Source organism: Scleropages formosus, chromosome 8 (assembly GCF_900964775.1).
Source record: "Scleropages formosus chromosome 8, fSclFor1.1, whole genome shotgun sequence".
NCBI lineage: Eukaryota > Metazoa > Chordata > Actinopteri > Osteoglossiformes > Osteoglossidae > Scleropages > Scleropages formosus.
The window spans coordinates 1,114,652-1,129,165 of record NC_041813.1 but is presented as its reverse complement, the minus strand read 5'-3'; the positions used below and the strand labels follow the sequence as shown (position 1 = coordinate 1,129,165).

The window sequence follows — 14,514 nt, the reverse complement described above, 5'->3', positions numbered from 1 at the left end:
CAACCAAAAGCAGGAAACACTTGTCAGATCCCTCCAAAATGAGCATGTTGCCTTAGCATGCCTGTTGGTAATAATGACATGAAATATGTGCAAAGTGACATTTCCTGCTCTAAGATGATGCAATGGAGTCTTCATTTTCTAGGTTTCAGGATTATAAATTATTATGAATGAAAAATTCTAAATGCAGCCCTGAGAATGCTGCTGGTCTGATAAAAAGGAATAAATAAACAGAGCTCTGCTATAAACACAGAAGGTCCAGAACACAAAGTACTGACCACATTCAGCACTTAGGCGTGCCCAGAGCAAGCGCCCTGTACAAACTGCAGCACGTTGGGTCTCCTCCATTATGCCTGCGTTTTACTCGCTGAAACTGTGAGTCACATTGGAATTGTCGTGTTAATGCCAACGGTCGCGTTACCCAGCCACAGATAAACAATGAGAGAATGACCCTTTACTCCAGAGATACAAATGTAGAGAGAGAGAGAAAGTCATTTTTATAATAATCTGTTTGATGACCTCAGAAAGACCTCAGGAGGATGAAGAGAAATAAGCACTTGAATACTGCATTACTCCACAGCATTTTTTTTAATCATTGTTTTCCTCGGCTGTGAAGCTGGAGTCACAGCAGAGGTTAAAGAGAGTGAAAAGTGGGAGCTAATGAGAACGTACTGGTGTTCACATTTTTCCGCAGGGTTCCCGCTGTTGTCAGTGGGTTTCAGTGTGCTCGTTGGGCCCCGCTCATGCTTTCATTACTTCGCCACATTTGCTAAACGCTTCACGAGCTGGAGCCTGTGATGTTTATGTTTCCACCCTGACTTTGTACAGTGAAGTGATTGTTTGTTTCACCCAAACACACGCTGCACCTACAACTGCAATCTGAGGACTTATCCCAACAAGGACATTTTCCACATGCATTCAAGACTGTGAAACCAAAGTTTGGAAAATCTGACCAAAGTAGTAAGTTTTAATAAAGTCTGTTTGTTATTAAATGCTAATTAGAATAATTGCATAATAACAATGTAAAATAAATAGGGACTGTTAAAACCCATACGAATCTAAAATGAAAAAAGAAAAAGGTAAAAATGCACAGGCAAGACAACATACTTGTTTACACTTAAGGAAAGAAAACAACCAAACTAACTTTATAAATATCTAATATCCTCTGTACAAATGCAACTTTGTTACACGCTATTTAAAATTATTTTATAAATGTTACAGTACTAATGCAAAATGTTCAACTTCCCAGTGAATGAGAGTCTCTGAGTAGTGCAAACTATAAAGAGCAGAATGCTCAGGGGGTTAAAAAAAAAAAAACACAAACCAATTATAGCACACATAATTGACCATATCCATAATTAGCATTCATCAGGAAGAATTTGCATGGCAGTAGTGGGAGAGAATCTGGAACCTCTGGTATTTACACAGCTCAATATTAACTAAATATACACGAATAATAATGAATAAACACACAAAAAAATATCAGGATAAAGCTGTGTCAGCCTGAAGGGGGTTTTATGCTGCTTCATTTATGTTTAAAACCAATTAAGTGGTCTAGTCAGTAAAATGTCTATCCCAGATTTATACAGCTGTGGTCTCTCACACACACACACACACATTTTCTGAACCGCTTGCCCCATACAGGGTCAAGGAGCCTAACCCGGCAACACAGGGCATAAGGCTGGAGGGGGAAGGGACACACCCAAGACGGGACGCCAGGTCGTCGCAAGGCACCCCAAGCGGGATTCGAACCCCAGACCCACTGGAGAGCAGAACTCAGTCCAACCCACCGCGCCACCACACCCCCTAGGTCTCACGCACCTCAGTCAAAATATATATCACAGGCTAAACCGCTCCCAACTCCTTCTGCATGAGACCAGTTGTGCGTACTGGAAGTGTGAACGTACACTAAGGGACGAAACACGTGTAAATAAGGTCCATGTTGAGCTGCTGCATCTGTCACATACTGTAAAAGTTCAGGTCTCTGCACTACCGGGAAATCTCTTTGTACGGCATCTACAACATCCATGTTTGCTGACAGATAGGGCTCAAAACACAGTGCTTGTGTAAACTCAGTGAGAGTATAACATTAAATGTTATTTCACTGTATCTCCTGACTCTTAAGCTGCTGCTTAATGAAAAATAACCTGTGTGTGCAAGTCACAGTCCACCTGATTACAGAAGTGAGGGGAATGGCATTTGGTTGCTTACAGCTATTAAACATGTGGCCTGGGGACCCTTTGGGTGTCTCGCTCTGAGCGGGGGCTTCATTTCAGTAGGCCCCTTGTTGCTATGGCGCCACAACTGTAACGAGGAAAACTCACAATGCAACCGTTAACGAACGAAGCAAACCGACCCTGCGGTCTGGCCTGTGGAACTACCAGCGTCTGCCATGGCAGTGGCTGCCCAATTCAGTGGAGGACACATGTCTTAACGTCTGTTTGTGGACTTACTGGAGGCACCCTAACCTGCCAAGAAATTGCTCAATATTAAAACTGCTATTACATAGACTTGTTTAAATTTCAGCTCCATTCAGAAAAGCTGTCAATTTATTGCCATTAATTAGTCACACAGTTACAATCAAAATATCACATCAAGAACATGCTTTGACATGGCCACTGAATGGACTGCAATATTAATCAGTAAGTTGGATGTTCATAAGGTGATATTATTAAATCACCTGCCCACAGAAAGTATATATCACAACATAAGGGCAAACATTCCAGACTTTCACATACACACAGTCTGAAACCACTTTTCCTCAGCAGGGTTGTGGTGAACCAGAGTGTAACCCAGTAACAGAAGGTGCAAGTCTAGAGAAGGAGGGGATACACCAAGGATAGGATACTAGTCTGCTGCAAGGCACCCAAAGCAGGACTTGAACCCTAAACCCACCATAGAGTAAGTCCTGGTCAAACCCAATGCACCACTGCATCCCTCTTCAGACTTTCAGCAAAGGTCCAAGTGCAGTCCTACTTGAGATGAGTAACCAACCTTTTGCAGTTTACACTTCTGTCAATGGACATCAGCTCATGTTTCACTAAGATGTATAAATGTTTTATAGATTTTTGTGAAGAAATGTAGAACAGTGTTATTTTATAAAGAATGAGTCAAAAAAACTACATAGAGTTCACCTGTTCAGAAATGCAGAAATGTCATTATTGTAGTCATTTATTAATGAAAAGTTCAGCTTCGACTACGAGTCACATGACTTAGTGAATTAGCCACTCTCACAAGAAAGGATGGCTCATGCAACTTAGAAACTCTGAAAAGTTTTCTCCTGTCATGTTAAAAACTGATTGCTGCTGTCACTGAATTTAGCCCCGTTCAAAAAAGTATGATTTATGAACTAAATACCAGGACAGCGAGCAAAGCCTGTAAGAAATAATAAACAATAGAGGCCTATAAACAATAAAGGCCTTGATAGATGAGATGAAGTAAGCAGATGTCATCCTTGGTCAAACACCTGATTCCTACAGGAAACAGTTGGTTATTTTTTCGGTCAAAAAAGAAAAAAAAGACAAATATTCTGAGGACTCAAAGAGAATGCCTGCAATGCGCAGTGAATTATGTTGGGGTGACGTTAGGGTAATGGCTTAAAGATGTGTTTCTAGCTGTCTGTTTCCCATCACTGCTTTATGAAAAAGGATATTATCTTACTTCCACATGCTGAAGTCCAGCCACTTGTGTTCCTACAGGGTTTTATATGCGCCTGAGGAGAATTGCATTAGGCTCCATTTTAAAGGTAAGTCACACCTTCTAATGCAAAGCAGAAAAAAGGAAAGGAAACCCTGGCACAAATCAAAACTGTCAAAAAGAAGACGGACCTAACAGTATTTCCTCTGTTTCCTTTTCATGTACACATTTACTGTATGAGCATTGGACCTGGAATGTGTGTCCTGTACAGAACCTCACCTGGTCTACTACAAGAAAACACCAAGTTATATATGGATCACAGAGCATAAAACATACCAGGGTGAATAACAGTTATTAAATAATCAATCACCTGGACATATACATATATATATATATATATATATAAATTCATCTTTGTGTATTGCTGCTGTTATAAATTAATTAAGAACTCACAAAATCATATTTATGCCTGTCCAGATTACACAGTGCATAACCCTGACTAATTGCATGCTGATTACATTATTTACATACATAAGCATGGAAACAAGATAATTTATGAGTCAGCAGAATCAGTACAATTCATCCAAAGGATATCTGAACAAGATCCGGAATATTATCTATGTAATCCCATAAACGATAAGCATTTTTGAAAGGCAGAACTTGGGATTCTATCTGCCAATTCCATATCTGGCTATATCTCTAACCAGCTGTTAGGCAGGAATTACTGAGGTTTGGGCTGTCAAACCCACACACACACACACACACACACACACACACACACACACACACACACACACACACAAAGTCTAACTTTGGTTCATTTATCTGAGTCTCTCTGAGACGCTGTGTAAGAAATATCACTTTCAAGTAAAGGAAGTGGGGAACCTTGGAAAACTCTCAGACATGACATATAACTCCCTGTGGTTGAAGGACTGAAGCAGCTCACATATAGGAATATTAATACTGATATTCAGCATAAAAAATTGTCAGCATTGTGCTTTTGTGGTTCACAGGAATATGAGAAAACAGAACATCTCTGCACTATCTTCATTTAAATATGAAGCCAACTGTGGTTCAAATGCAAGACTTTTTCTCATTCATGCTGGTTGTATGTATGTATGCTGGTATGTAGAGTATGTATAGATAAAGTTAACAGATGAAAATTTGCAAAGCAAATACGCAAAGGAAACTGTACATCCTCAGTGGCCACAAAATTTCAGGCTGGACTTTCAGCGCAAACCCATAAACCCAAGCAAAAATATTTATTCATATTTGCACACAGCCATGGGCAGACTTGAGTCTGCAGGTTGACAGTTCAAGTCACATTGAACCCTTCCGTAACCTACTTATCTCAAATTGCTCCCGTACAAATACCCAGCTGTATAAAAGCTTCAGATACTATGAGATGCACCGGATAAAAGCATTGGCTAAACAGCATAATAATAACAATAATAATGATAATAAGCCCAAGGAAAAATGTGTTCATGTTCACATACAAGCATGGTTAGGAACAAGGGCCCACAGCGGAGTCTCGGCAGCTGTGACGTACCGCACTTGAGCTGGTTCTCTCGCAGACCACGGAACTCAAGCCCATGGAGCTGCGTGGGGTACACGCAGTGCGTGCCATTGCCGATGTGGACTGCGTTCCCCCGTGCCCACCGGATCAGCCATACCAGCTGACAGTCACAGAACAGATACTCCGAAGCAAAGTGCCTGATGGGAAAGCACAGGAATTTCAGAAATGGCGCAACTCATTCTTTCAGAGAAGAATGGAAGGTTAAATGTTCATATGGATGTGCAGTGTTTCAGGTTAAAAAATTTGCGTGTGCATGCAGGTGTATTTGCAGATGTATGTTCAAGTGTGCGTGCGTGCTCATGTTTATTTGAGAAATGAATCCGGCACTTTTACAAGATTTTCAAGGACTTGAGGTGAGCAAACAGTCCATCTGGTAGGGAGGAGAAAATATTCCCTGATAAATTCCTAAAAAATAGATCAAATAAAACCAGCAGTTACTTCACAACTTCTGCAATGAAGTGGAAAAATGTTAAATAAATAAACACAAGATAAGGTGTTGCCAAAGACAAAGTTGACATCTAAAACTTCTTAAACTCTCTTCGCAACAAAATATGGCTAACAGGTCCCCCCCAATATGTACTCACAGTTTCAAGAGATTTCCGAGGTCAGTGAACATTTCTGGAGAGAGGCAACCAATCCTGTTGTTGGAAAGGTCCCTAGAAAGATAAAGGGTCAGTATCATATTTTATATATGAAATGGAAAATTCAAAGTTAACCTGATGCAAAGAATTTAAGAGGGAGAGGAATAGGGAGGTGCTCTGTGTGTGTGTGCGCATGCGCGCACTCTTAAGATCTGTAAGACCCTCTGCACTTTAAGAAATGGAAGATCAACTGTGAGGCTAAACCCCTGTGAACTTCTTCTCCTGCGGGGGTCCCAAGGTGCTGCCTGACCTGCTCTAACCTTCCACCCCACACCTCCACGAAGTCCAGCCTGGAAGGCAATCTCGCCTCAGAATTTTTCGGCCTTCTAAAGAGAGCTGTTGTGTAGCCGTTGCGGCCCATCTCCCCTAACCCACTTCAATTAAAGCGATGTTTTTCCAACAGCTGGAAAGGGAAGGAGAGGGAAGCGGTTGCGTAATCGTCATTAAGGGAACACTTCGATTAGCGGCGCACACCTCCGGTGCCAGGCACACACGCAGCTAGCTAAGTATGGATAGGACACTCGCGCTACGACAAACTCCTGGTCTCAGGTGACAGAATGAATGTTTGTTACATTTCTCATCTCTTTACATTTCAGTAACATTTTAATGCATGGATATTCTATTCAATCTGATTCACAAGAAACCCACACACAGCTCCCAAGTGAAGGGAGGGAATGAAAGTGCTTTGACAGTGCCTCCTTTTAGTGTGTCTTTGCAAGGCAAACACAAGGAGAACATACACACTCCACACATACCGAGCTGCACTCCAACCCCATGTCCACTGAGCAGCTCAAAAGCTGTGAGGCACTGGCTTTTCCCACTGCACCATCACATTCTTTTAACACCTAAAAAGGTACTTAAAAAGCTTGGAGCCACACACAGCTTTGAAACACCTCCATAAATAAAAATGCCTACATAACATAATTCCTGTGATTGGTTGTGTGCCCCATCTTCTTAAATATAGGAAACAAGACAATTTGTTTACACCACTTAGGTTGTTACTGGATGTACGTAGTGCTGTTGACGCAACAATAATAAATAACGTGCAATTTGAGGCTGTGATGCAGTGTGATGGCTCTTCATTCAATAAAAGCTTTAGAGTACAGGAAGAAAGAATTGTGAAGTAAGGAAGACAAAACTGGCGATATCATAGCCGCCGTGCATTTGTCTCAATCTCTCTCTTGTCATTTGGAGCTGTTATCAGAAGTGTTAGCACCTTTGGAGTTGGCTCCAATTCTTATCGGATTAGCTACGCCTCATAGCGTGAGTCCCTTCGCTGAACGGAATCAATCCCGCTTTACACACCTGCTTGCGGTTTCCATTGCTGCTGACTAACGGCAGCGACACCAGCATGCATGTGGCATGTCGCAGCACTCACACACAGAAATGAGCCAATAGACACACAACAGACACACACTCTGCAGTTCTTGGAAATAATAGTCTAGGAAATCTGAATAATCTTTTATTATCAGTCATATGGCTAAACCATTTCAAAACAATATGAATGCAATAAGCATTTCCTATCCAAGACACAAAGAACAACATGAACAACGTGAGAAATGAAGGCAGTGTGCGATGTTGTCATCTCCTGCCAATCCATTATTTACAGGAAAGAATAGATGGTGCAGATTGGAATTCCTTCAAGCTTTAGCTATGTAGTCCTCCTGACTGGCCTGTTACCCTCAGGCTCCAACCCCACTTGGGACAGGGGACCCTGACTGCTTTATACTCACAGTCTCTGCAGCGCTGAAAGTCCGCGGAAGGCCCCAGGCTCTATGGTGCTAATTAAATTATTCTTCAAATCTCTAGGAAATAAGACATGGAGAAAGCCAGTTACTGATCGTGCCACCATGGCTCCACGCAGTGCACAAGTGCAGCGCAGAGAGCATGGCTTCTCAAAGGCCTTGCTTTGCCTTGCCAAGGTCCATGGACGATTTAATGGCCACTTGTCACGTCAGGTTTGAAGAGCTCATCATAACAATGGTACCCAGACTCAGGGTTAAACTGATTAAACTGGTAATGTTTAAATATAGACAAACCTCGGATCTCTTCAAACGGTGTGTACTGTAAGATTATGTGTCTGTTTTTTCTGTTTTTCCTACACTGGGAATGGAAAGCAACGAGGGATGGAGAAAGGACATGACACACTGAAAGAGCACATGGCTATCTCTCCTTCCACACAGGCTGTAGGAAAAGAAAGTCGGTTGGGTAACACTGAGGCAGCTTCAGAGGATCCTGAAGTAAGATGATAAAATTACAAAATTATACTTTGAGATGACTTTTCAGGCAATATCATCACTTTGATCTTCTACATGTACACCCTCCACTTGATATCTCGGAGGGCAGATTGTACTTAAGTCGGCTGTCTTCCTCCGCCCTCATTAAGGACCCAGTGAGATGCAAACCGGACCTCTTACAGCATTCGGCAGTGAGCTTTCAGAACGTGGTGAGCTCCAGCACAGCTGTGTTCTGCCACGGAACAACAAATGGAATTGGCCCTCAAATCCAACCAGGCGCCTCAGCCAACTTGGCTCTGTCAGCAACCAGCACATGTGTTTACTTGAAACATACAAACATCCATTGCTTTTTCCCGATGTGGAGATCAGCGTGAAGGCACAGCACACTGACAAACGAATTCCGTGCTCCCCCAAGGATGCAGTTTATTACAGAGAAATGATACAGACAATTTCTTGACCTTGTAGGTTGTTGTCAGGTTTGATCTTCTTCAAAACCATGAACTTCGTTCCAAGAAAATAAAAAAAAGCATTTGTCTAAAGGCCACTGCATGTTACATTCTAGCATTTTGCTATTATTGGTGAAAATGCATATTTAAAACTTTTCAGGGAACAATACATATTAGACCTAACCTCTGCTGTACAAGCGGTCATCTATTACTTAATGCCAATACACATTAATTTACATAAACTGGCAACAGGCAATATTTTTAAGTAAATGTGCTGCAAAAATTCACTGTTATAAAGCATATGCACATTTCCAGCATCATTGCGAGGCTGTATGTTTGCAACTGCCCTTTTCATGTATAAATGCCTGTGACGGAAATTACAGCACGCACTGCTAAATGGTGAAATAATTACTGCATTTAATCACTGCATTTCTATTCCAAGTAAAATTACTGTGTATGCATGCTGTAGAAATGGTGCACTGTTATTTCATATTGATCTGCATGTATAATAAAGCATCACAGTTTAAACTTTTGTAAATAGGATTCAAATAAAGCTCAACTTCTGCTAAGGGCCCAGGACCATAACCAATAACGGCAGTGCTACACTCAATACCGTGCTTTACTACACTCCGCAGTGCTGAGTTGAGCACATGCAGAATCGGTGATGCATACCCCTCATATCTGTCCCGTTTCCTTTCAGATCCAAACATACTAAAAATGAATTCTGTTGAAAAAAAACATTCCTTTTTCTTTCCAGCCAATGCAAACTTCCTGAAATTGTATCCCCATTTCCCCTTGCTCCCATCCGCTGCAAGTGATGGGAATCAGAAGAGGATCTGGGCCACTCTGAGGTGCACAGATGCAGTATGAGTAAACAGTTTATGCTGCAGAAAAGTACTGAACATCTGCTGTTACGTCTATTCTACATGTGGATGGACGTTCCAAAATTAGGGTAAGCCAGTCTTAACTGTAAAGATACATTGTTGGAAAACACAAGTGCATTATTTGTCTTTTGTAGATAATGGCTAAAAGATGAAAGAGCATGCCCTATGTGGCCTTATATAATTTCATAGGAAACACTGTTGAATACTATTGAAATAGCTAGCTACATCGCTAGAACACACTATATTTTTATATACACAGGGTATACGAACCATGGAGTGTAATTTATATTTGCATTTATATTTTATATATACACACATACATAAAACAGTGTAATCTTATAATCTAGCTTAGTGATCGTGTTAATTAAAGGAAAAGGAGATTGCCAAATTCAGACTAACCAGAAACAAGGACCATTATTAAACGATGACTGATGACTCCTGTCAAGTTTGTAATGATCTGTAGCTCATGGGAAACTGTACAATCAAAAGTTAAAATGCACTTCACTACATTTTTACATCAGTCATTAGTAAGAAGACTATTTCTTTAAGTGGACCTTGGCACTTTTGACCACACACACACAGTATGTGTACACATAACTTTTTCCATCGAAAACATTTTGAGAAAGTTCGCAAGGTTTCTCCTTGTAGTCCCACCATAAAAACACTACACTAATTCACACAGAAAAATGCACAGCAGCCGATTGAAGAAAAAAATGCTAACACGGCAAAAATAGGATCTGCATTCTGCTTAAACGACAATTCCTTTGTGCTCCTGCACAATGATTGGCAGCAAGAAAAATGGTGTGTATTGGCAGGATGGAAGTGAAGTAAAATAAATAACCGTTCCCGTTTCCTGAAGGTAGAGGCAGCGCGATGCGCAGGTCGAGTGGGCCGTTGGACGAGCACGCCAATCATGCTCGCTCACGTTGCACAAAAGGGAAATAATTGCCAAGGGCAAAAACCTCCAGCTGGATAAACTCAAGGAGATGAATGTTTTAAAAATAAGCATTTTTCTCTCAATCCCAAGCTGGTTCTGGCTTCCTGTAAAAACCCTCTACCCGAACATAAGTTTGCAGCTAATATTTCAAATTCTACAAAGGTGACTCGTAATTCTTTTCACTGTGCTGCACACTTAATGCCTTCCAGCATTCTGTTTGCATTTCACGTTTCACTTGACAGTACTAATGGAGAGATATATATTTCAGAATAATCAATATAAAGAATTCTCAGTCAGGAAGGTACAGTACGAGCTCCAAAACATTTCATATAAAGTGTGGTCCTATGAAAGAAAAAAAAAAATCTGAAAACATACATAGCCAAAAAATAAAAATGTTTAGACAAGATCATGTTAAGAAACATCACGTGATTCATATTTAATGCAGGTGTTAAGAAATTACATGTTTGTGACTCAGTTTTTAAAGGTTTGACTAACCAAATGTGGTTTGCTTACACTGACAAACAATAAACGTTAACAGAAGCAAGCCGTGCTTCCTTTTTACTTTGTCGTTTTCTTTCTTTTCCAAGCAGCATCTGCTGCTCTGTATCTTGCCTTCTCATAAGCCACCAAAACCAGAAAAGCTGATTTCAAAAGCGGTGGCGCATCCAGAATATGGGACTGGCCTCTAATAAAAAGATGATGATGAAAAGAGATGCACTGCCAGCTTAGATCTGGGCAGGCCCAGGCGAGGGTTGCGGCACGCGGCCTTACAAAGCAAAGTGCTGCTTTCAGTGCGCATGCCAAAGAAAGCGTATGGCTTCCATTAAACCCTAATGGGGAAAACATAAAGTCATTCTGACACAGGAGTTAAAACTTTGGGCAGTGATTTTCACCACATCATTGTTAATAAACAAGGAAATACTGTAACCGAACACATATCAGCTCAAAGTGCAGCGCCAGAACTCAAAAGTGCTCCACTTTTCCACAGCTTCTCACTCGAGGTCCCGGAGGATATGCTTCTACTCAGCAACACGAGAAACTGACTCCATTGCTCAGTTTGCGGACTATCATATCGGCCACCTAGGGCCGAGGTTGAGTATCCCAGCAGGCCCAGCAGCCTCCAGCAGTTGTCTCGACAGATACAAGAGTCACTAGGAGTAGCCGTGCAGACAGTGTGCCTACAAAGACCAGGACTGCGTCCCTGCAGCCACCTTCACAAGGTAGAATAAGGCAGCTTGCAGACATTCAGGCTTTCCAGACTGAAGAAAGAGGGAAGACAGTTTGGCCTGCTGAGACCAGTCTGGTAAAGGTAAAGAATCGATGCTCAGAAGGCCTGCTGGGTTGAGTTTCAGCAGGATTGAGGTGAAGGAGCTCAGCTTGAGTGGCGCTGAGCACTTTCTTTCAGTGGCATCCCGCCCTCGCTCTGTAAACGTCTACTAAACGCTGCGACACCCCAAAGCTTCAGCTCTAAAGCTGTCCAGTTGGTGAAGATTAATGTAACACTTCAGCGTTCCTGTCTCAGGAGCACTTCTGAAACGTTATCACTGTTCAGCACACATTACCGTGTAATGTGCTAAACAGGGTTCCTTAAATAGGCACCAGAGTGGTGCTTGGAGCACCCCAGAAGGACAGCGGGATTCCCTGACCTCATATGATCTCAGATTGTTTCGGAGACAAATCTGATTCGGATGTCCAGAAGCCAGAGAGAAAGCCTTTTAGAGATGCTGTTTGAGTGCAGTTTTCAAGTCATGTGGCTCACAGAAATGCCTCTGCTAAAATCCATAACATGTGAGTGAACTACACTGATGTGTGGTGAAAAGGTCATTTGCTTTCAGTTGGTCCATCTTAGTTACACTGTGAGGGGCAGGAAATATTTTCTGATGAAGTGTTTATGTTTTGAGCAGATGAACCACTCTTAGAACCCAATGAAACACACTGACAGTGTGGTTCCACAGAAACCTGCACTCAGAGTTTCTCCTCTGTTTAACATCTGGGCTTCTCTCCACATGTGGCTGACTGAACGGCTTTTGGGGAGAGAACAGGGATTACACGGAGAGGCCATTATGCCTCCCTCCCATGGTGCTGCTGACATGTAAATGGCTGTTCTAACCTCTTGCGACTGGTGCAGGTGTTTGCCTTCTGAAACACTTCATGCCATTGCTACGAGCTCTGGTGCCTTCCAGAAAGTTCCTGACATGGAAGCAAAGCAGCAGAAGCGGTGAGGTAAAGTGCAGGCCCACCCTGTCTGAACCCGTGTTTTAACGGTCACTGAGTCATCCTAGCCCCTCTGGGACGAAGGGAGAAGAATGCTCACTGGTTCTGTGAGTCAGTGGAGGGAGTGACGATAATGAGAAACCAAGCCCGAGACCGCAGCCGCAGCTGGCGTTGCCTCACTGCCCAGGTGGGCAACCCACAGTCTAGTAGGTGGTGCTCTATAATACTGAAAAGGCTGAAATAAAATATTTATATCCACTCCACATTCTCGAGTTGGGTACACAGAGATTACAGGCATTGACCTTCTGACAGTATAGTAAACGTGGGTCATGAACACTGTGTTACTACTGGCCAATTTCTAAACCTCACCAGTTACAATGATGCAAAGATTTTGCATGAATGTTGACTGGCCCGCATTCATTTATAACAAAAAAGAAAGAAAACACTTCGCATTGAAACCTCAACACTCACTCTTCGAACCGTGACCATGATTCCTCAGACCACAGTCTTTGCATTGAAATCAGGACCCTTCGGACCTCAACCGTCACATTCGAACCGCAAGCATGCTCGTTTGGACTTGGACCCTGGCTTGCGAACCATGACCTTTCTGGTGATGTCCTGAACTCGACCCAGCGTCATAAAAGATCTTTGCAACTGCGTTGTGAAAAATAACTAAGGGGAAACATGGCATCTCATTTCATAAAACAATAAACTGATGCGTGTCTTGAGAAAACATTTGTTTTAGCCATTGTAAAGCACCTTGGACAAAGGTGTCAGATAAACAGAAGTTAATAACAAAAAAAAAAAAAAATAATAAGAATAGTAATAATGATGACGATGTGGCGTTGCTGAAGCATCGTCACAGTTCTGCTAGGATTGACAGATGGAGCACATGAGAGTCTCATAAAGTCTCATAAAATCAGTCTTAGCGAATACAATGGTGCTTGGAGAGCTCCAAGTCTGTCAATACAGTGCCATTAGCAGACTGTCTATGAAAATGTGTGAGACATTCACAGCTATTACCACAGCATCAAACTGCACTGGACACTTCCCAAGAATATGTGCACACTGAAAATAAATGTGCCGTGGGACCAGCAGTCATGTATGAATAATAGCTTTTTGACAAGAAATATGACTGGCTGATTAATGCCCCCTCTTTGGCTGCTCAATAACAGTTATGAACGAAAGCAGAGAAATTTTTATTTCCATCTATAATATTTTAAATTAAACATGTCCACATGAATCTGATGGCAGCATGTCATGTTCTGTGAGGATGGCTCTTTCAGCATCTGCTCATTTTACTCACATGCACACAGTATCTGAACCGCTTGTCCCACACGGGGTCGTGGGGAGCTGGAGCCTAACCCGACAACACAGGGCATACGGCTGGAGGGGGATGGGACGCACCCAGGACAGGATGCCAGTCCGTCGCAAGGGACCCCAAGCGGGACTTGAACCCCAGACCCACCGCAGAGCAGGACCCAGTCCAACCTACTGCGTCACCGTACCCCCTACTACTTATTTTACTGCTTTTCCAAAACATGACTAATTTTTTTTTTAAGTAACTGCCCCAGTTAAATTCTCTCCAAAATATTAATAAAAAATGTAAGAATCTTTAAGGCAATATGCAGCATCACATATAGAAAACAAAACCTTTCCATGCCACTACATGTCCAAGGTCTATGCTGAAGTGTGTAAATCACTTTTAAAAAAAATTATGAAGACCAGGAATAGTAAAAATAAAAACTGAAAGAAAAACAGTTTAATACATTTGGTTAATATATATGCTTTTTATATGGTATACTTCTGAAAATAACACCTTAAATAATAAAACTAGATTACATTATTAATCATCAGTAACTGTATGTTAAGCATATTGATTTTCATCAGACTGCAGTCTTCCAATCTTAGAAAGGTAATTTGTTATTGAAAAACCCTTTAAATGG

At 41.8% G+C, this 14,514-nt stretch overlaps 1 protein-coding gene across 1 annotated transcript in view; it reads right to left on the bottom strand.

Moving 5' to 3' along the window:
* adgra1b (adhesion G protein-coupled receptor A1b) overlaps window positions 1-14,514 on the bottom strand; it is a 131,276-nt gene that overhangs the window by 94,888 nt on the left and 21,874 nt on the right. Inside the window, exons 3-6 of the mRNA XM_029254380.1 lie at window positions 7,584-7,655; window positions 5,794-5,865; window positions 5,543-5,614; window positions 5,183-5,346 (exon numbers count right to left, since the gene is read on the bottom strand). Coding sequence (XP_029110213.1) covers window positions 5,183-5,346; window positions 5,543-5,614; window positions 5,794-5,865; window positions 7,584-7,655 — 380 coding nt within the window. The remainder of the gene's footprint in view (window positions 1-5,182; window positions 5,347-5,542; window positions 5,615-5,793; window positions 5,866-7,583; window positions 7,656-14,514) is intronic.